The 22,901-nt window shown below is 39.5% G+C and overlaps 1 protein-coding gene across 4 annotated transcripts in view; it reads right to left on the bottom strand.

Moving 5' to 3' along the window:
* ZNF445 (zinc finger protein 445) overlaps positions 1–22,901 on the bottom strand; it is a 51,191-nt gene that overhangs the window by 8,791 nt on the left and 19,499 nt on the right. For 2 of the 4 annotated variants that reach the window (XM_027582450.1, XM_027582452.2), the window contains exons 2-5: positions 3,738–4,306; positions 1,049–1,217; positions 637–713; positions 223–349 (exon numbers count right to left, since the gene is read on the bottom strand). In XM_027582450.1, coding sequence (XP_027438251.1) covers positions 223–349; positions 637–713; positions 1,049–1,217; positions 3,738–4,166 — 802 coding nt within the window. In that variant the 5' untranslated portion in view covers positions 4,167–4,306. Of the gene's footprint in view, positions 1–222; positions 350–636; positions 714–1,048; positions 1,218–3,737; positions 4,307–18,717; positions 18,782–22,901 lie in introns of those variants that run through there. The other 2 variants (XM_027582451.2, XM_027582453.1) reach the window with 2 other exon arrangements.

Here is a 22,901-nt window from a genome sequence, read left to right as displayed (position 1 = left end):
GGAACACAAGCAGGCTTCCCGCCGAGCAGGGAGCCCACATATGACTTTTAATCATTGTAATAATCCAGCAAATAGGCATCATTATCACAACATTTCAAAAAAGAAAACTAGGTGATAGAGCCAGGGTCAAAGCCCAGGTCAGGTCCCTGTCTAGACATCATAATAAAGAGTAAGAAGGCAGAAGTAAGAGTGGGTAGAAGCACGGGGGTATCAATGCCTTACCTAGAGAAACCACGTTCCCGTAATTCTCCAGCATCACATCTCTGTACATGTTCCTCTGAGCAGGGTCCAGCCATCCCCACTCATCCTGAGAGAATGTCACTTCCACATCCTTGAAAGTCACAGCCTCCTGAAAAACACAGTCCTATGTCTGAGAGTCAGTCTACAGCTCCTGGCTTTTCGGAGAGGGCAGGGGAAGGGGACAGGCCAGTCTGAGTGAGCATAGGATTGATCTGGTAAGGGTGAAAGAGAGAGCATCACCCAGCAGAAGAACTCTGAGCTCAAGGGGTCTCCAGGACCTGGGTCTCTGGATATGAGGTCACTGGACACAGAGACTCAAGATGAGGGGGAGCCTCAGTGACTCCATTAGGCAGCAATGCTGGGATGTCATGAAGGACCAAAGGTCTTATGGCTCACCCGAGGCTGGGATGTCAATGGGTCTCCTGGACACACCTCTCTCTGGGAAAGGGCAGGCACCTGGGCAACAGGAGGCTCTGAAGGAGAAGAAAGAGCCATGAGAGAAGGTAGCCCAGCTCTTGGCACCCCACTGAGGAGGCCCACTCTTCCCCCACATAGAGGACTCCTGGGCTACAAGCAAGTATGGACTATCGTTAAACACCCATTTCACATTTCCCCAGTGTCCGCTGAGGGCTGGGGAGTGAGAAGTGCCATGTGAGGAGGAGCTAGGTAGACATGGGTTACAGAAGGGTAGAAAGGACACAGGGCTAAGCACCAAGACTGAAAAGGATTCTCGTAAGAGGACAGATGGTGAAATAACAACACTACTTTGGGATGTGTGGCATACAGCTTAGAGCTAGATGGCGAGTACCGGATTGCCCAGCCAGGAGGTCACACACTCCTATTTCATAGGGAGGCTCCAGGGGGTCCCCAAGAGTAGAGTCGCTCCTGAGAGGTGAAGCAGGGGGCCATATCTGTGAGGCTCGCAGGGCTCCTGTACCCATCCAACGTACATCTGGGCTCTGAGCAAGGGCTGGGTCCTGGCGAGAAGAAAATGTTGTGAGAGGATTCCCATAGGAATCAGAAAGCAAACTCAGAGAAGAGGCCACATGGCCAATCTTTAAGGGCAGGTTATCCAGGGAAGGGCAAGCCAGGCCCTTCATTACCTACAGGCAGAGGGGAGAGGAGGAGGAGAAAGCCCAGGGAGGACCCACTCATCCCTCAGCCTCCCTGGGCTCTAGTGTGGGCCATGAGGGAGAGAGGTGGAGCCAGATTCCAGCTACAACATAGGAAAGCACCCAGCAAGGCACTGCTGTCAGGTTTCAGGTGCCACAGCGACACCTCCCCACTAGCTCCTCAGGCCCCACCCTGGTCTGGAACTTAGAAATCAGAGAGAAGAAATTTGTCCCTGAGTTAAAATGATAATGGCTCACCGCAGAGATGCAGACAGATAACATCTACCAAGTACCAGGCACCACTCTAGGCACTACCAAGCATAGTGACCTCAAAGAAGCAGGACAGCTTCCACATGTAAATCTGACTGAGATGGTAACACTGCCAGAGAGGCAATGCTACTTGTGAGGGTCAGTCATGGAACCAAAAAGAAAGTCTCAGGTACAAAAAAATGGCAGTGCCCATCCAAGCAGAGACTAGAAAGAGCCAGTCTTTGCCCTGGGACTTCAAATGGTTCCAGTCTCTGAGGCAAGGCTATCCCTGACATGGAAATGAATACCAATGAACTTTTAAGTTTTTTCTGGTCCTGTGGCCAAGACATTGACCACACTGATTTGGATGAATCTTAGCCTGAGGCCATGAAACATGTGATACCAAGCTAAAAGACTAAAAGATGATGAACCTGTTCCTCCCAAACCCTACCAAAAAGAGAATAAAGAAACAATACAAAGATGGAAGCAGACAGTCCAATAAGTTTAAGAACAAAATTTCTCAGGGCCTAGTTGCTCAATGCTGATGAACCACAGGGTGATTATGTAATTTTATGTGCATCTTGAGCCATTCTGTTCATTTTTCAGAATTTGGGAGGTGTTCTCCCAGTCCATTTTCTTTTCTAATTTTTTTTAAAGAATTTATTATTTGTCAGAGAAAGAGAGAGCACAAGCAGGGGGGAGTGGAAGGCAGAGGGAGAGGGAAAAGTAGGCTCCCTGTTGAGCAAGGAGCCCGATATGGGACTCGATCCCACCACTCTGGGATCGTGGCCTGAGCCAGGCAGACGCTTAACCTACTGAGCCACCCAGGCATCCCTGTTTTCTAATTTCTAACTAGCTTTCAACCAGGTACGCGCTGTATGCCCATTTGGCAATGTTTTCAGGGATTTTCAAACCTTACATCTAGCTCTAAATGTGTTAAATGTAAGCAAGCCACAATTTTGTACCTACTATGTACCTTATTTGCTTTAATCAATGATTTTTCGATCCTTTTAAACAACTTGGTGTTTTAGTAAAAATGATAAATGCTCTTAGATTTTTAAAAATAGCAACCAATGTTAAGCAAAAAGGTTTTCTTTTTTAATAGCCATATCTTGCATTGATATATTACCATTTACTGCTGGTAGATGTTCAGTCAGATGTGTTACTTGATTGACTTAATTTGATATTATATTTGGGAGAAAAGTATGTCAGATATGTTCCAGAAATCTTAAAGGTAACTTTCATTTATGCATGAATCATATATGTAGAATTACATATATTTTTATTGAAAAAAATTTTAAAGAAGCCTACAAAAATGATAAACGCTCTTAAAAACAAAAAAACAAAAAAACGAACCTCCAAAGCTATAAGAAGCATTGAGAAACTCACCTGTGTGGGGCAGAAGGGGCAGGCAGAGCTCACTTTGACTGACTGGCTGCTCTACCATCAGCACTGGGGCAGTCAGCTGTTTCCTGGTGCTAAGGCTGGGGCTGGGCACATGGTGAGCATTCAAATATACACTGAATAAATTCTCATTGTTAGATCAGTTCTGCATATTCTTTTCAATAAACTGAGTTTCTGAAAGAACGTGAACAATGCTCGAACAATGAGGCTGTGAAATAAAGTCTTCCAATTTCTTGGCCCTGGGCTGACCCTCAATACTCTTCTTACCCCTGACCCCTGCACAGAACAAATCCTCAAAAGAAAGAAGGAACATGCTGCGAGTGCATTTATAGGTCTTACCATGTATTCAGAAGTCAGGAGTCCTGACTCCAACAGCAAGAGAGATATCACTCCCACTTAACAGGTCAGTATCAAGTCAAATTAGATATGTGGAGATGGACTCGCATAATGTAAGTCACTGTGTCCAAAAGCTCATTACTGTTATCTACAGATACTTGCTGACCCTCTTTCTGGAGCCGACTGTCCTCTGGCAAGGTGGGAAGGGCTGCCAGCTCAAAGGTCCTTGGCTCAGGGTCTAGTTCTCAGCTGCTTAGGTGCTGTGGGAATGAGAAGGAAAGACATTCCCTGCCTTCCTCAATGCTGAGGGTTCAGAGGCCCAACCCACACACTCTAGATGAGCTGGCTGACTGATAGGCAGAGTTCACTGGGAACTGCACACTTGCTCACACTCACCCTGCATGGTGTCCCATTGAGGTCCCTCTGCAGCTCTTCCAGCAGGGCCACAGCCTCCCCACCACTCTCAGGGTGATGCAGTTGTACCCAGGTCCGGAGCTCCCCGGGCAGGATGCTCAGGAACTGCTCCAGCACCAGCAGCTCCAGGATCTGGGCCTTGGAGAGAATGTCAGGCCTCAGCCACCAGCGGCAGAGCTCCCGGAGCCTGCTGAAAGTCTCTAGAGGCCCAGAAGATTCATGGTAACGAAGCTGCCTGAAGAGCTGGCGAAACAGTTCCTGGCCAGAACGGTTGAGTGTCTGTGGCCTGGCAGCCTGCACTGAAGTGTAGCCTTCATCCTCTTCTTCCTTCTTTACCATCTGAAGACGCCCTCGTTCCCTTGAAGCCTGGGCCTGAGCTGGATGGACAGCATACCACCTACCTGGAGGCATCACTCCTGCTCAGGGTCTACCCAGCAGAGTGCGAACCAAATCTATGTTAGCCGTGTCGCTGCTGGGACCTCAGGAGTAGTTTTTCAGCATCGTAGTGGGCAATGCCATTTGCTGGGACATCAGATGTCACTGGCAAGAGACTAAAATAACCAGTATTATTGTTCAGGAGGGATGTGAGAATGATGGTGCAGTTAGATCCTGGTAGCCAGGATCATCTTTGGATGTATGAAAAGAGGACACAGGAAGATTTGCATGATCATGCCTGCCAATATTAAGCAGACCAGGGCTAGATTGTCACATATTGTGGTAAACTAAGAAATATCCCAGAATACAGGAAAACATTTACAGGGCTTGTATGTTAAAAATTACAAATGGCTGATAAAAGAAACCAAAGATCTAAATAAATGGGCAGACATACCGTATCATCTACTGGAAGACTTGACATAGTAAAGATGTCACTTCTCCATTAAAAGATCTACACATTTAATGCTACTCCTGTCAATATCTCAGCAAAGTTTTTTGTATATATAGACAAGATTATCCTAAAATTTATGTGGAAAAACAAAGGAATTACAATAGCTAAAACAACTTTTAAAAATTAGAATAAAGTATGAGGACATCATCTATTTAACTTCAAGACTTAGAGCTATAATAATCAAGACTGTGGATCCAGCAATTGCACTACTAGGTATTTACCCAAATACAAGAATACTAATTCGAAGGGATACATGCACCCCAAAGTTTATAGCAGCATTGTCCACAGTAGCCAAATTATGGAAACAACCCGAGCGTCCATCGACTGATGAACAGATATGGAAGATATGGTATACATATACACTGAAGTATTTCTCAGCCATCAAAAAAGAATGAAATCTTGCCATTTGCAACAACATAGCTGGAGCTAGAGAATATTACGTTAAGTGAAATAAGTCAGCCAGAGAAAGACAAATACCATATGATTTCACTCATATATGGAATTTAAGAAAAAACAAATGAGCAAAAAGGGGGGGAGAGAAAGAGAGAGAGAGGCCAAACCAAGAAACAGACCCTTAACTATAGAGAACAAACTGCTGGTTACCAGAAGGGAGGTGGGTGGGGGATGGGTCGAAAAAGGTGATGGGCATGAAGGAGTGCACTTGTGATGAGCACAGGGTGATGTATGGAAGTGTTGAATCACTATGTTGTACACCTGAAACTAATATAACACTGTATGTTAACAAACTAGAATTTAAATAAAAATTTTAAAAAAGAGAGAAACTGTGGTACTAGTGGAGGAAGAGATACATAAATCAGTGGAAAAGAAAAACCTGAAATAGACCAACACAAATATGTCCAACTAATTTGTAATATCGAATGTGACTTTACTAATACTGTAATATAATATTCTAAAATATCTCAAGCAATTCAAAAACATAACAAATGCTGATTAGGAATCCTTTAAATGACTGTGACCCCCACCAATGCATTAAGAACTATACTTTGGACACTACAAATCCAGCTCTCTACTAAACTCCTTATTTCCTTTTGTAATTCATCATAATGGAGGCTGTCCAAAGGTTTAAGCCACTTTCAGGAGACATCAGAGCTTAGTGTACAGAGAAGAGAACATGAACTAAGACTGACCTGGGTTCAAATCCACCTCCCCACTTATTAACTGTATGACTACGGAGGCATCACTTTACCTCTTAAAATCTCTGTGGCCTCACTGTATAAAATGGGGGTGGTTGTGGGGTTTTAAGAAAAAACTACCTGGGCACATTTTGGGCTCTCAGTGAATGTTATTTCACACCTAGGGAAAGAGTTTATGCTGCAGGCCACACCATAGTGTAGGAGTCTACCCTGCAGATGTGCCCACCTGATTTTTCATAAAGGTACAAAAAGCAATTCAAAGGAGGAAAGATAGTCTTTTCAACAAATACTGATGGAGGAATTGGACATTCATAGGCAAAGTAATGAAAGTCAACTTCAACCTCACATCTTATACAAAAATCAATTCAAAATGAATCCCAGACTTAAATATAAAACATAAAACTATACAACTTTTACAGAAAAGCATAGGAGAAAATCTTTATGATCTAAGGCTAGGCAAAGTTATTAGAATTGATACCAAAAGCATGATCCATAAAAGGGAAAACTGATAAACTGGACCTCATCAAAATGTAAAACTCTGCTCTAGGAAGACCCTTGTTGACAGCATGAGAGACAAACTACAGACTAGAAGATTATATTTACAACGCACATACCTGACAAAGGACTAGTATCTGACTATATAAAGAATTCTCAAAACTCAACAGTAAAAAAGGCAAATAGTTCCATAAGAAAATGGGCAAAAGACATGAAAATAAATACAAATAAGGACAAGAAAAAATGTTTAACATGATTAGCCATCGGAGAAATTCAAATTAAAATCACTATATAAGATAATCACTATATATCTAACAGAATGGCTAAAATAAAAAAAGTGACAACACCAAATGCTATTGAGGATACAAAGAAACCAGATCACTCATCCATTACTAGTGGGAATGTAAATTGTATAGCCACTGTGGGAAACAGTCTGGCAGTTTCTTAAAAACTTAACATACAACCTAGCAGTTGTACACCCAGACATATATCCCCCAAAAATGAAAACTTATGTCCACAGAAAAACTTATACACAATTGTTCACTGCAGCTTATTCATAATAGCCCCAAACTGGAAACCAACCAGATGTCCTGCAATGGAAGAATAAACAAACTGAGGTACTACTATACTATGGAACACTACCTGCAATAAAAAGAAGGAGTATATGCAACAACTTGCATGCATGTCTAGAGAATGACGATGAATGAAAAGAGCCAACCTGAAAAGGTAACACAGTGTATTACTCTATTTATACATTCTTCAAATAGCAAAAGTATAGACATGGACAACAGATTAGTGGTTGCCAGGGTAGTTAAGGACTGGAGGGCAGAGCAGGAGGTATTATGGTTTTACGTAATTAAGAGTCTGACTTCATTTTTGATGTCTGACTGCTGACAGCTTTCAAGCCCCACCACTCGTACTCCTTCTTGCCAACATCTGGACAAAGAAATAAAGCCCAAGTGCTCCCTTAGCACCGGCAGGAAGTTCAAAGTACACAAGCCCCTGGCCTGTGTACAAAAATCCTCACCCCAACCCCATGCTAACCATATAAAAGCCAAAGCCGGTCACCTCTCCTTGCTCTCTCAAGCCATTCTTTTTTTACATTTTAAACCATTTTAATATAAAGGATAGCAATTCAAATGTTTTACATTTCTACTTAAGTTTATATTGCACTAATATTATTTTACATGGAAAAACTAGATGTATTTATTATGACATAATGTCTTAGAAACATTCTTTGACATTCACATTTATATTAATGGATATTTCAAAGTCCACTTGAATAAATTTTCTATTATATACCAAATCACCTAACAAAAATGAATATATAATGCTAATCTGCTTTGATATTGATATATTGAATTCTGCTTTGATACATTGAGAACAGATATTCATATTTATTATTACTTCCCCTGAGAAATACACTGATTTTTAGAACACATTTAAATCAGTCTTGGTACCTAGTAATAACATTTAAGCAATACCTGAAAATTCTTCATTTATTGTTGAGTGTCCACAAGACTAATTTTTTAAATTTAACATTTACTTTACTTAAAAATGAAGAAGAAAAAGTGTTAGTCCTTTTATCCAGTGGAACAGGTATGAGAAGACAGATAGTAAGAATGATCTTCAAAACTGGCTTCTAAGCTATGTTTGTACAACTTAAACATTCAGTTCTCATCATTTTGTTGCAGTATAACGAGGCCTATTATAATAATAATAACCAATGTTAGAGTCCTTGAAAATCATGATTATAATTAAAGCTTGGACTTAAAGCATAATGGCAACCTCCTGGATCCCGTCAAATTTCTACTGAACTAATTTAAGTAGTTGGAGGTTGCCATTAGCTTCATCATGCTTTAAGTCCAACCGGGTGATGGGTATTAAGGAGGGCACACGCTGTGATGAGCACTGGGTGTTATACACAACTAATGAATCGCTGAACACTACAGCAAAAACTAATGATGCAATATATGTTGGCTAATTGAACATAATAAAAATAAATAAGTTCTACTTTCAAATAACACTTTAAAATTGTTTCAAGTACCTAACTGATTAGCGAACATCAACTTAGGAATTTTTTCTCTAAGGTATAACTCTAAGGTGCTCTAAGGTATAACTGAGTGCTCTAAGGTATAACTTTTGGCATCAAAAAAGCATAGTTAAGACTTTTGATTAGTTATGAATAAAAAAAATCAAGAACTAAAATACTAGTGGTTCCTGTGAGAAGGAACCCCTTCAAGTAATTCAGGGAGTGCTTAGAGGGAATTTTATTCTGCAACGCCATAGTGATTAAAAAAAAAAAAATCTCAAATCAACAACCTAACCTTTCACCTTAAAACACTGGAAAAAGAAGAGCCAACTAAACCTAAAGCAAGCAGAAGGAAAAAAACAGTAAAGAATATAGTGGAAATTAATGAAACAAAGATTAGAAAAACAAAAGAGAAAATCAATGAAATAAACTGGTTCACTGAAAAGATCAACAAGATTAATAAACCTCTAAATACACTGATGAAGAAAAAAGATTCAAACTATGTAAATGAGAAATGAAAAAAGAAACATACTAGTGACTTTACAGGAAATTTTTAAAAACTTATTTAAAAATAAAACAATTTTTGCCAACAAGTTACATACTTTTGATGAAAACAAGTTATAGTAGTTTTAAACACAAACTTTACTAAAATTGATTCAAGAAGAAACACAAAATCTGGACAGACCTATAACAAATAAAGAGATTAAATTAGTAGGCAAAACCATCCATAAAGAAAAGCAAAGACCCAGATGGCTTTATTGCTAAGTTCTACCACATACTTGAAGAAAAAATAATAATTGGGACACCTGGGTGGCTCAGTCGGTTAAGTGTCTGCCTTTGACTCAGGTCATGATCCTGCCAGCGTCCTGGGAATGAGTCCCACATGGGGCTCCCTGCTCAGCGGGAAGCCTGCTTCTCCCTCTGCCTACTGCTCCCCCTGCTTGTGCTCTCTCTCTCTCTGACAAATAAAGAAATAAAATCTTAAAAAAAAAAAGTAATACTGATTCTTCATAAACTCTTCAAAACAGAAGAGGAAGAACTTTCCAGTTCATTCTATGAGGTCAGTATTACCTTAATACCAAAATCAGACAAACCAGTATCTCTTATGCATACAAATGCAAAAATTCTCAACAGTATACTAGCACACTGAAATGCAGTAACATATAAAAAGAATTATACCCCATGACCAATTGAGATTTATCCTAGGAATGCAAGACTATTTTTTAACATATCAATAAACACAAAACAAAAATCACATAATGATGTCAGTAGAAAGAAAAAAAATTGACAAAATCCATACTTTTTTTTTAAAGATTTTATTTATTTGAGAGAGAGAATGAGAGAGAGAGAGCACATGAGAGGGGGGAGGGTCAGAGAGAGAAGCAGACCTCGCTAAGCAGGGAGCCTGATGTAGGACTCGATCCTGGGACTCCAGGATCATGACCTGAGCCGAAGGCAGGCGCTTAACCAACTGAGCCACCCAGGCGCCCCTCCATACTTTTTTTTTAAAGATTATTTATTTATTTATTTGAGAGAGCAAAAGCTAGAGAGATCACAGAGGGAGAGGGAGAAGCAGACTCCCCACTGAACAGAGTCCAACAAAGGGCTGGATCCCAGGACCCTGAGATCATGACCTGAGCTGAAGGCAGACAAGCTTAACCGACTAAGCCACACAAGCGCCCCCAAATTTTTCAGGACAAATATAATCACTAGGAATAGAAAGGAGCTTCTAATTGTGATAAAAAGCCTCTACAAAAACCCACAGCTAACATACTTAATAAAGACCAAATGCTTTCCCCAAGAATTGAGAACAAACAAGGATATCCACTTTCAATTCTTCTTCTTAACACTGTACAGGAGGTTGTAGCCACAGCACTTAGGCAAAAAACTGGGGGAAAAAAAAAGCTGGGGGTGCTTCCAGGGAAGATGGAGGAGTAGGAGGATCCTAGTCTCATATGGTCCCACAGATACACCTGATAACACCCACATCAGTGTAAATAACCCAGAAAACAACCAGAAGACTAGCAGAATAGACTCCTCTCCACAGCTAATTGTACAGAAGAGGCCACACTGAAGAGGATAAGAAGGGCAGAGACATGGCCAGGAGGGACGATGCAGGTGGAGAGAGGAGTGGAGGAAACCCCACACCAGGCACCCCAGGTACAAGGAACCTGTACTGGGAAGATGAATCTCCATAATACCTGACTGTGACAACCAGAGGGCTTAACATCTCAAGTTTTTACAACCAGCGGTGCTTAACACCAACTTTAAAAATCAGCAGGATCGGCTCTGGGGAGGGCAATGGGAAACTGAGTCCTCGTGCTTAAAAGAAAAGTGCAACAAACAACCCCACTGAGATACAGCACAGAAGAAGCAATTTGAAAAACACCTTGGATATACAAGAAAGAAATTTATTTACTAATCTCAAAAGTGTGTGCTAGAGGGGCAGGTGTCTTTGGGAAACTTCTCCCAAGAACAAGAGTTGGTGGGCACCATTTCCCTCCCAATCCCTGCAGCCTATATGCAGGGACACCTGTCGGAATCAGCACAGTGAGAACATTCTCCACATAGCTTGTTCATAGCACCCCGACCTCCTGTGACCCGCCCCCTCCAACAGGTCCTTGGCAGCATTCCATTCAAAGTGGTGCCACAAGCTGGCAGTGTGCAAGCAGACCCAAAAGGGACCAGCACCAATCCAAAGTAACTCCTGCCCAGCAGAGCGGGGAAGAAAACCACATACACCAGTCTACTGGGGCCCCAACAGTGGGCTGGGGGCAGAAATCTGGTCTGAGAGCAGGCCCCACCTACTGATTAAAGATTCTCAGGGAACAACATAGGGAGAGTGTCCTGTAGTTTGATGCTACCGCAGCTCTGGAAAACATCTGGTCTCACGCAACTCAAGCCCAAGGTGGCCACAGACTGGCCCACTAACAATAGAGAAACCAAACCATGACCACAACAGGCAAAGAGAGCCATTGCAGATGATGGACAGAATGTAAACATAGTTCAGCCACAACAGTAGGGTGCATGCAACACACATAAGAAATACCTCTGAAGTGTCAGGTTCTGGTGAACAGAGGACACTGTACTACAGGACCTCTTCTTCAAAGGGCACTACTTTCCAGAGTAGGAGATATAGCTGATTTTCCTAACGCATAGAAACAGACACAGAGACTTAGACAAAATGAGAAAGCAAAGGAATATGTCTGAAATGAAAGTACAGGATAAAATATCAGCAAAAGACCTCAATGAAATGGAGATACATGATATGCCTGATAGAGAATTTCAACTAATCATGAGGCTACTCACTGAACTTGAGAAGACCTCAGTAAGACCCTCAACAAAGAGATACAAAACATTAAAAAGAAACAGAGATGAAGAACTCAATAACTGAAATTAAAAATACACTACAGAAAACAAAGAGTATACTAGAAAAAATAGAAGACAACAGTAAGAAAAAATTTAGAAAGACGACAAATATATGGAAATTAAAGAACACCCTACTAAAGAATGAATGAGTTTACCAAAAAATTAAAGGAAAAAAATAGGTGGAAGCAAGAAACAAACAAATAAAATCCCAGTAGAACAGATCAATGAAAATAAGAGCTGGTTATTTGAAATAATTAATAAAATCGATAAACCTCTAGCCAGACTTATCAAAAAGAAAAGAGAAAGGACCCAAACAGATAAAATCATGAATGAAAGAGGAGAGATCACAACCAAGACCCCACAGAAATACAATTAGAATATTATAAAAAAATTATATGCCAACAAACTGAGCAATCTAGAAGAAACAGATGCATTCCTAACATATACAAACTACCAAAACTGAAACAGGAAGAAATAGAAAATCTGAGCACAACCAGCAAAGAAATTTAATCAGTAATCAAAAATCTCCCAATAAACAAAAGTACAGGGCCAAAAAGAAGGCTTCCCAGAAGAACTGTACCAGACATTTAAAGAAGAGTTAACACCTACTCTTCCCAAACTGTTCCAAAAAAGTAGAATGGAAGGAAAATTTCCAAACTCATTCAGCATTACCTTGATTCCAAAATCACACAAAGACTTCACTAAAAAGAATAATTACAATCCAATATCCCCGATGAACATGGATACAAAAATTCTCAAAAAGATACTAGCTAATCAAACCCAAGAGTACATTAAAAGAATCATAAACCACGATCAGGTGGGATTTATCCCTGGGCTGCAGGAGTCATTTCAATATTCACAATTTAATCAACATGATACACCACATTAATAAAAGAAAGAATAAGAATCATATGATCCTCTCAATAGATGCAGAAAAAGCATCTGACAAAATACAGTATCCATTCTTGATAAAAACTCTCAACAAAGTAGAGATAGATGGAATATGCCTCAACATCATAAAGGCCATATATGAAAGACCCACAGGCTAATATTCTCAATGGGGAAAAACTGAGAACTTTTCCTCTGTGGTAAGCAACAAGATGGGGATGTCCACTCTCACCATTACTATTTAAGACAGTACTGGAAGTCAGCCTCAGCAATCAAAGAAAAAAAAGAAAAGGCATCCAAATCGTCAAGGAAGAAGTAAAACTTTCACTATTGTAGATAACATACTATTTTATGTAGAAAACCCAAAAGACTCCACCAAAAAATTGCTAGAACTAATACATGAACTCAGCAGAGTCACAGGATATAAAATCAAAATATAGAAATCTGTTCCATTTCTATATTCCAAGAATGAGGCAGAAAAAAAAGAAATCACAGAACTGATCCCATTTAAGATTGCACCAAAAACAAGAAGATACTTAGGAATACACCTAACCACTGAGGTAAAAGATCTGTACCCTGAAAACTATAAAAACTTTATGAAATTAATAGAAGCGCACACAAAGAAATTGGAAAACATTCCATGCTCATGGACTGGAAGAACATACATAGTTAAAATGTCTGTACTACCCAAACCAATCTACACATTTAATGCAATCCGTATCAAAATACCACTAGTGGAGGAGAAGTTCAGATGGCAGAGGAGTAGGTGACCCTAAGTTTGTCTGGTCCCTTGAATATAGCTAGATAGTATTCAAATCATTCTGAACACCTGAGAAATCAATCAAATATCAGAGAAAAGAAATGCTGCAATTCTGCAAGTACAAAAGCGACCACTTTTTGAAAGGTAGGAGGTGTGCAGACCTGAATCCAGGGTGATATATCAGAGGATAAGATGGGGGCGAGGGAGCTGGCTTAAGGAGGCTACCACAAAGTATTATAAGAAGTAGAGTGAAAAATCGGAACTTTTAGATGTCTGTTACAGTGGAGTACATCCCTGGCTTAAAGGTGCTCAGGTGGTGAGTCAGGTGGAATCCCAGGTGTGATAGTGTGGTATCAGGATCCCTGGGGTCACAAGAAGAATGGGTGGGGCCTGAGAGTGGTAGAGTTCACAGGCATAGGAGTAGGGAAGTACAGTGAGTCTAGGTGTTAGCTTTCTGCTCTATGTTGCCATGAACTGCAAACCAACACATGGTTGTGTGACCTCTTTTCTGAAACAGGTCAAGCAAAAGGCAGAAGCATGGGGAGATCCCCCACCATCCCCCAGAAGGAATGGAGCAGGTCCACACCACAGGAATCTGTAAAATTTAGAGTTCTGAAAGTCATGTGCCTGAAATAAAAAGCACTTGGTCACAGGCCGGGTGAACAGAGTTCTGATGAAAATAGGGGAGACTAAAATGATTGACTGCTTTTCTGTGAGGGCTGAAGAGGGAGGCCTGGAGAGAGGAGGGCCTCTATATGCATCCCACCCACAGTTTTGAAAGCCTGCAGGGAGCAAAACAACACCACATAGTGGAATCCAGAGCCACTGACAGAGCCCTACCTCTGCCCAAGGGAGGCACATCTGCAATAGGACAAGTCCACCTGAGAATCAATGCAACCTGCCCCTCCCCCCAGAAGACTAGCAGGAACAACTGGCTCACACCAAGTTTACTGATCAAAGATGACGGAAAAGCTTCATCTTTTGGGGAAAACAATATATAGCATTCTTTTTTTTTTATTCTTTAATTTTTCAGTATTAATTTTTCAGTTATTTTCTTATTCTTTGAATTCTTTATCCTTTTTTAATTTTAGCTTTTATATGTTATGTATATGTATTTTTACTTTTTACTTCCCTATATATGTATTTTTTTCTTTGTCATTTCCCAACCTAATTTCCTTTAACAAGCAGAACAAACACACCCAGGATCTAGTTTTTAGTTTTGTGTTTTTTCTTTGTTTTTTGGTATTTTTTTGTTTTTTGTTTTGGTGTTTTTTGTTTGTTTTTCCCTCTTTTCGCTGTTGTTCTTGTTCTTTTCTCTCTTTCTTCTATTCTTTTCTAGACAAAATGAAGAGCTAAAGAAATTCACTCCAAAAGAAAGAACAGGAGGTAGTACACACGGCTAGGGATTTATCAATATGGATATAAGTAAGATGACTGAACTAAAATTTAAAACAATTATAAAGATACTAGTTGGGCTTGAAAAAAGCAGAAGACAATAGAGAATCCTGTACTATAGAAATAAAAGAAATAAAAACTGGTCAGGTCAAAATTAAAAATGCTATTACCAAGATGCACGTTCAAGTGGAGGCTATAAAAATGAAAATGAACGAGGTAGAAGAGTGAATCAGTGATATAGAAGATAAAATGACAGAAAATGAAGAAGCTGAAAAGAAGAGAGAAAGAAAACTATTAGATCATGAAGGAAAACTCAGAGAACTCAGCGATTCCATAAAACAAATAATATCTGGATAATAGGGGTCCCAGAAGATGAGGAGAAGGAGAGAAGGGCAGAAGGCTTATCTGAACAAATTGGAGCTGAGAACTTCCCTAAATTGGGGAAGTTAACAGGCATTCAAGTCCAGGAGACACAGAGAATGCCCCTTGAAATCAATAAAAATAGGTCAACACCTTGACATATAATAACGAAGCTTGCAAATTTCAGAGATAAAGAGAAAATCCTGAAAACAGCTCGGGAGGAAAAAAGGTCCTCAACCTACAAGAGTAGAAACATAAAGCTGGCAGCAAAGCTGTCCATGGAGACCTAGCAGGCCAGAAAGGACTGGCATGATATAGTCAATGTGCTAAATTGGAAAAATATGTGGTCAAGAATACTTTATCCAGCAAGCTGTCATTCAGAATAGTTTCCAGGACAAACAAAACTAAAGGAATTTATGAACACTAAAACAGCCCTGCAAGAAATATTAAAGGGGGTTCTTTGAGCAGAGAGAGCCCAAAAGTAAAAAAGACCAGAAAGGAACAGAAACAATTTACAGGAACACCAACTTTACAAGGAATACAATAGCACTAAATTCATCTTTTTTTTAAAAATTTTTAATGGACAGCTCAGTTACTTGTATATAAAGGAAAATACTTCTCAATTGTAGCATGTATATACTAGTGTTCACATCTTTCAATAATTACTCTGAATTAAAAGGACTAAATGCTCCAATCAAAAGATCTGGGGTATCAGAATGGATAAAAAAACAAGACCCATGGATATGCTATTTACAAAAGACTCATTTTAGACCTAAAGACACCTCCAGATTGAAAGTGAGGGGGTGGAGAACCATTAACCACGCCAATGGACATCAAAAGAAAGATGGTGTAGCCATCCTTACATCAGACAAACTAGATTTTACCAAAGACTGTAAAAGAGATGAAGGAGGACACTATACAATAATACAGGGGTATATCAAACAAGAATATTAACAGTTGTAAATATTTATGCACCTAACATGGGAGCAACCAAACATATAAATCAACAAATAACCAAATTAAAGAAACACATTGATAATACAATAATAATAGGGAACATTAACACCCTATTTACAGCAATGTACAGATCATCTAAGCAGAAGATCAACCAGGAAACAAGGGCTTTGAATGACACACTGGACCAGATGGACTTCACAGGTATAATCAGAGCATTTCATCCTAGAGCAGCAGAATAAACAGTCTTCTTAAATGCACATGGAACATTCTCCAGAATAGATCACATACTAGGTCACAAATCAGGTCTCAACTAGTACAAAGCATATTTTCAGACCACAATGCTTTAAAACTTGAAGTCAACTACAAGAAAAAACTTGGAAGAAACACAAATACATGAAGGCTAAAGAGCAACCTACTAAAGAATGAATGAGTCAACCAAGAAATTAAAGAATTTAAAAAATACATGGAGGCAAATGAGAACAAAAACACGACAGTTCAGAACCTTTGGAATGCAGCATAGAAGGTCCTAGAGAAAACTATATGGCAATACAGGCCTTCCTCAAGAAGCAAGAACCTAAAGGTTAGCGAACTAGAAAAAGAAAAGTCAAGTCTAAATACAGTAGAAGATAAATAATAAAGATTAGAGTAGAAATCAATGATATAGAAATCAAAAGAGCAGTATGGAACAGATCAACGAAAACTAGAAGCTGGTTCTTTTAAAGAATTAATAAAATTGATAAACCCCTAGCCAGACATATCAAAAAGAAAAGAGAAAGTACCCACATAAAGTCATGAAGGAATGAGGAGACAACATTGCCAACAATGAAGAAATACAAAGAATTATAAGAGAATATTACTGAAAAATTATATGTCAACAAGTTAGACAATCTTAAAAAAAACGGATGCATTCCTAGAAACATAAACTACCAAAACTGAAACAAGAAATAGAAAAGCTGAACAGACACATAGCCAGCAAAGAAATTGAAGCAGTTATCAAAAATCTCCCAATAAACTAGAGTCCATGGCCAGACGGCCTCCCAGTGGAATTCTACCAAACATTTAAAGAAGAATTAATACCTGTTCTCCTGAAAATGTTTCAAAAAAAGAAAAAAAATAGTAATGGAAGGGCACCTGGGTGGCTCAGTGAGTTAAGCATCTGCCTTCAGCTCAGGTCATGATCCCACGGTCCTGGGATCGAGTCCCACATTGTGCTCCCTGCTCAGCGGGGAGTCTGCTTCTCCCTTTGCCCCTCCCCCTGCTTGTGTGCTTGTTCTCTCTCAAACATAAATAAATAAATCTTTAAAAAAAAAAAGAAATGGAAGAAAAACTTCCGAACTCATTGTATGAGGCCAGCGTTACCTTGATCCCAAAACCAGAAAATGACCCCACCAACAAGGAGAATTACAGACCAATATCCCTGATGAACAAGGATGCAATAAATCTCACCAAGATACTGGCTAACAGGATCCAACAGGACATTTAAAAGATTATTCACTACAACAAAGTGGGATTAATTCCTGGGCTGCAGGGGTGGTTCAACAAATCAATCAATGTGATACATCACATTAATAAAAGAAAGGACAAGTACCATATGATCCTCTCAACAGATGCAGATGACAAAATTCAGCATCCTTTCTTGATAAAACCTCTCCACTGGGTAGGGATGGAGAGAGCATACCTCATCATCATAAAAGCCATATATGAAAGAGGGAATATCATCCTCAATGGGGAAAAACTGAGAGCATTTCCCCTTAGGTCAGGAAGATAAGAGATGTCCACTGTCACCACTGTTGTTCAACACAGTACTGGAAGTCCTAGCATCAGCAATCAGACAACAAAAAGAAAAAAAAGGCATCCAAATTGAAGAAGTAGTAAACTCTCAATCTCAGAAAACATGATACTCTATGTTGAAAACCCAAAAGACTTCACCCAAAAATTGCTAGAATTCAGCAAAGTCCCAGGATATAAAATCAATGCATAGAAGTCAGTTTCATTTCTGTACACTAACAATGAGGCAGGAAAAAGAGAAACCAAGAATGGATCACATTTACAATTGTACCAAAAAACATAAGATACCTAGGAATAAGCCTAACCAAAGAAGTAAAGGATCTATACTCAGAGCTACAGAACACATATAAGAAACTGAAGAAGACACAAAGAAATGGAAAACCACTGCATGCTCATCGACTGGAAGAACAAACATTGTTAAAATGTCTATGCTACTCAGAGCAATCTACATATTCAGTTCATTCCCTATCAAAATACCATCAGCATTTTTCACAGAGCTGGAACAAACAGTCCTAAAATTTGTATGGAACCACAAAAGACCCTGAATAGCCAAAAGAATGTAGAAAAAGAAAACCAAACCTGGAGGCATCACAATTCCAGACTTTAAGCTCTATTACAAAGCTGTAATCATCAAAACAGTATGGTACTGGCAAAGAAAAAGATACACAGGTCAATGGAACAGAGTATAGAATCCAGAAATGGACCCTCAACTCTATGGTCAACTAAACTTCCACAGAGCAGGAAAGAGTATCCAATGGAAAAAAGATAGTCACTTCAACAAATGGTGCTGGGAAAATTGGACAGCCACATGCAGAAGAATGAAACTGGACCATTCTCTTACACCATTTACAAAGATAAACTCAAAATGGATGAAAGACCTCAATGTGACACAGGAATCCATCAAAATCCTAGAGGAGAACATAGGCAGTAACCTCTTCGACCTCAGCTGCAGCCACTTCTTGCAAGACACATCTGTAAAGGCAAGGGAAAAAAAAGCAAATATGAACTATTGGGACTTCATCAGCATAAAAAGCTTTTGCACAGCAAAGGAAACAGTCGACAAAACTAAAAGGCAACCTACAGAATGGGAGAAGATATTTGCAAATGACATATCAGATAAAGGGCTGGTATCCAAGATCTATAAAGAACTTATCAAACTCAACACCCAAAAACCAAAGAATCCAGTCAAGAAATGGGCAGAAGACATGAACAGAGACTTCTCCAAAGAAGACATCTTCTTGGTTAATAGGCACATGAAAAGATGCTCAACATCACTTGGCATCAGGGAAATACAAATCAACACCACGATGAGATATCATCTCACACCTATCAGAATGGCTAAATTAATAACACAAGAAAGAACAAGTGTAGACAAGGATGTGGAGAAAGGGGCACCCTCTTGTACTGTTGGTGGGAATGCAAATTGGTGCAGCCACTGTAGAAAATAGTATGGATGTTCCTCAAAAAGTTAAAAATAGAACTACTCTACAATCCAGCAATGACACTGCTAGGTATTTACCCAAAGGATACGAAAGTACAGATTCAAAGGGGTACAAGTAGCCTGATGTTTATTCCAGCATTATCAACAATAGCCAAGTATGGAAAGAGCCCAAATATCCATTGACTGATGAATGGATTAAGATGTGGTATATACATACAATGGAATATTACTCAGCCATCAAAAGGAATGAAATCTCGCCATCTGCAATGAAATGGATGAAGCTAGAATTAATGTATTATGCTAAGTTAAATAAGTCAGCTGGACAAAGACAAATACCATATGATTTCACTCATGTGGAATTTAAGAACAAAACAAATGAACATACGGGAAGGGAATAAAACATGAGACTCTTACAGAGAACAAACAGGGTTGATGGAAGGAGGTGCGTGGTGGATTGAGTTAGATAGATGATGGGTATTAAGGAGGGCACTTGGTGTGTTGAGCACTGGGTGTTATATGGAAGTGATGAATTATTAAATTCTACTGCTGAAAATACTATTAGTCTATATAGTATGACTATATATAAATAAAAAATTGAGAAAAGAAAAAATAGGGGTGCTTGGGTAGCTCAGTTGGTTAACTGTCTGCCTTCTTCAGCTTAGGTCATGATCCCGGAGTCCTGGGATTGAACCCCGCATCAAGCTCCCTGCTGAGCAGGGAGTCTGTTTCTCTCTCTCCCTCTTCCTGCTCCCTCTCTCTCTCCCCTCCTCCCTGCTTCCCTTCCTTCCTCTCAAATAAATAATACATAACATCTTTTAAAAATCAACAATAAACAAATAAAATATAAATAAATAAATAAATAAATAAATAAATAAATAAAAGTAAGTAAATAAGAAAATGGATTAAGGGAACTCAGCAATACCATCAAGCATAGTAACATTTGCATGGTAGGGATCCCAGAAGAAGAAGAGAAATAAAAGGGAGCAGAAAATGCATTTGAAGAAATAATAGCTGATAATTTCCCAAATCTGGGGAAGGAAACAGAAAACAAAAATCCAGATCAGGAGGTAAAGAGAACTCCCCCAAAATTAACAAAGGAGGTCCACACCAAGACATATAATAACTAAAATAGCAAAAACTAGTGACAAAGAGTTTTAAAAGCAGCAAGAGAAAAGAAAACACATACAAGGGAAATTGTTATAAGATTATCAGTGGATTTTTCAGAAGAAACCCTGAAGGTCAGAAAGGAGGGACATGATATATTTAAAGTGCTGAAAGGAAAAACTCTGCAGCCAGGAATACTCTATCCAGGAAGGCTATCATTCAAAATAGGTGAGATAGAGTTTCCAGGCCAACAAAAGTTTAAAGGAATTTATCACCACTAAACCAGCCTTACAAGATGTATTAAAGGGGACTCTGAGCAGAAAGGAAAGACCATAAGCAGGAGTAAGAAGAGTAGGAAGCAAAAACGCAGTAAATTATCTGGTTTTGGTATCAGGGTAATGCTGGCAAGGAATTCAGGCAAGGAATTCACAAAATATAAGGACACAAAATATGACACCATACACCTAAAACATGGGTGGGGGTGGAAGAAGAATAAAAATTTAGTGCTTTTAGAATGAGTTCAAACTTAAGCAACCATCAACTTAATACAGAATGCTATATACATAAGATGTTATATATAAACCTAATGGTAACCAAGGATCAAACCTGGTAATAGATATACAAAAAATAAAGAGAAAGGAATCCAAGAATATCATTAAAGAAAGGCAGCAGACCCAAGAGAGGAGAGAGCAAAAGAAGAAAGAAACAGAGAAGACCTGCAATAACAAACATAGAACAAGTAACAAAATGGCAATAGATACCTATCAATAATTACTTTGAATGTAAATGGACTAAATGCTCAAATCAAAAGACACTGGGTGACGGAACAGACAAAAACCCGAGACCCATCTGTACGCTGTCTACAAGAGATTCATTTCAGCCAAAAGACACATGCAGATTGAAAGTGAAGGGATGGAGAAGCATTTATGCAAATGGAAGAGAAAAGAAAACCAAGGTAGCAATACTTCTATCAGACAAAATTGACTTTAAAACGAATACTAACAAAAGACAAAGAAGGACGACACTACAGAGGGAACAATCTAACAAGAAGAAAACTATAAATATTTATGCAGCCAATATGGGAGAACATAAATACATAAAAGAGCTAATAACAACCATAATGGAGAAAATCAATAGTACAATAGTAAGGAATTTTTTTTTCTACCACTTTTTTTATTATTATGTTATGTTAATAACGATACATCAATAGTTTTTGATGCAGTGTTCCATGATTCACTGTTTGCGCATAACACCCAGTGCTCCATGCAGAACGTGCCCTCTTTAATACCCATCACCAGGCTAACCCAACCCGCCACACCCCTCCCATCTAGAACCCTCAGTTTGTTTTTCAGAGTCCATTGACTCTCATGGTTCACCTCCCCCTCCGATTTCCCCTCCTTCATTTGTCCCCTCCTGCTATCTTTTTTTTTGGTTTTTCCCATATAATGTATTATTTGTTTCAGAGATACAGATCTGTGATTCAAGTCTTGCACAATTCACAGCACTCACCATAGCACATACCCTCCCCAATGTCTATCACCCAGCCACCCCGTCCCTCCCACCCCCCCACCACTCCAGCAACCCTCAGTTTGTTTCCTGAGATTAAGAATTCCTCATATCACTGAGGTCATATGATACATGTCTTTCTCTGATTGACTTATTTCACTCAGCATAACACCCTCCAGTTCCAACCACGTAGTTGCAAATGGCAAAATTCCATTCCTTTTGATGGTTGCATACTATTCCATTGTAGATATATACCACATCTTCTTTATCCATTCATCTGTCGATGGACATCCTGGCTCTTTCCAGAGTTTGGCTATTGTGGACATTGCTGCTATAAACATCGGGGTGCACGTACCCCTTCGGATCCCTGCATTTGTATCTTTGGGGTAAAACCCAGTAGTGCAACTGCTGGATCGTATGGTAGCTCTATTTTCAACTTTTTGAAGAACCTCCATACTGTTTTCCAGAGTGGCTGCACCACCTTGCATTCCCACCAACAGTGTAGGAGGATTCCCCTTTGTCCGCATCCCCGCCAACATCTGTCGTTTCCTGACTTGCTAATTTTAGCCATTCTGACTGGTGTGAGGTGACATCTCATTGAGATTTTGATTTGGATTTCCCTGATGCCAAACGATGTTGAGCACTTTTTCATGTGTCTATTGGCCATTTGGATGTCTTCTTTGGAAAAAGGTCTGTTCATGTCTTCTGCCCATTTCTTGATTGGATCATTTGTTCTTTGGGTGTTGAGTTTAAGGAGTTCTTTATAGATTTTGGATACTAGCCCTTTATCTGAGAGGTCATTTGCAAATATCTTCTCGCATTCTGTCGATCACCTTTTGGTTTTGTTAACTGTCTCTTTTGCTGTGCAAAAGCTTTTTATCTTGATGAAGTCCCAAGAGTTCATTTTTGCCCTTGCTTCCCTTGCCTTTGGCAATGTTTCTAGGAAGAAGTTGCTGCGGCTGAGGTCGAAGAGGTTGCTGTCTGAGTTCTCCTTGAGGATTTTGATGGACT

Source organism: Zalophus californianus, chromosome 1 (genome assembly GCF_009762305.2).
Source record: "Zalophus californianus isolate mZalCal1 chromosome 1, mZalCal1.pri.v2, whole genome shotgun sequence".
NCBI classification, from domain to species: Eukaryota; Metazoa; Chordata; class Mammalia; order Carnivora; family Otariidae; genus Zalophus; species Zalophus californianus.
Note: the sequence above shows the minus strand (reverse complement) of the source record. Positions and strands in the feature narration are given on the sequence as shown.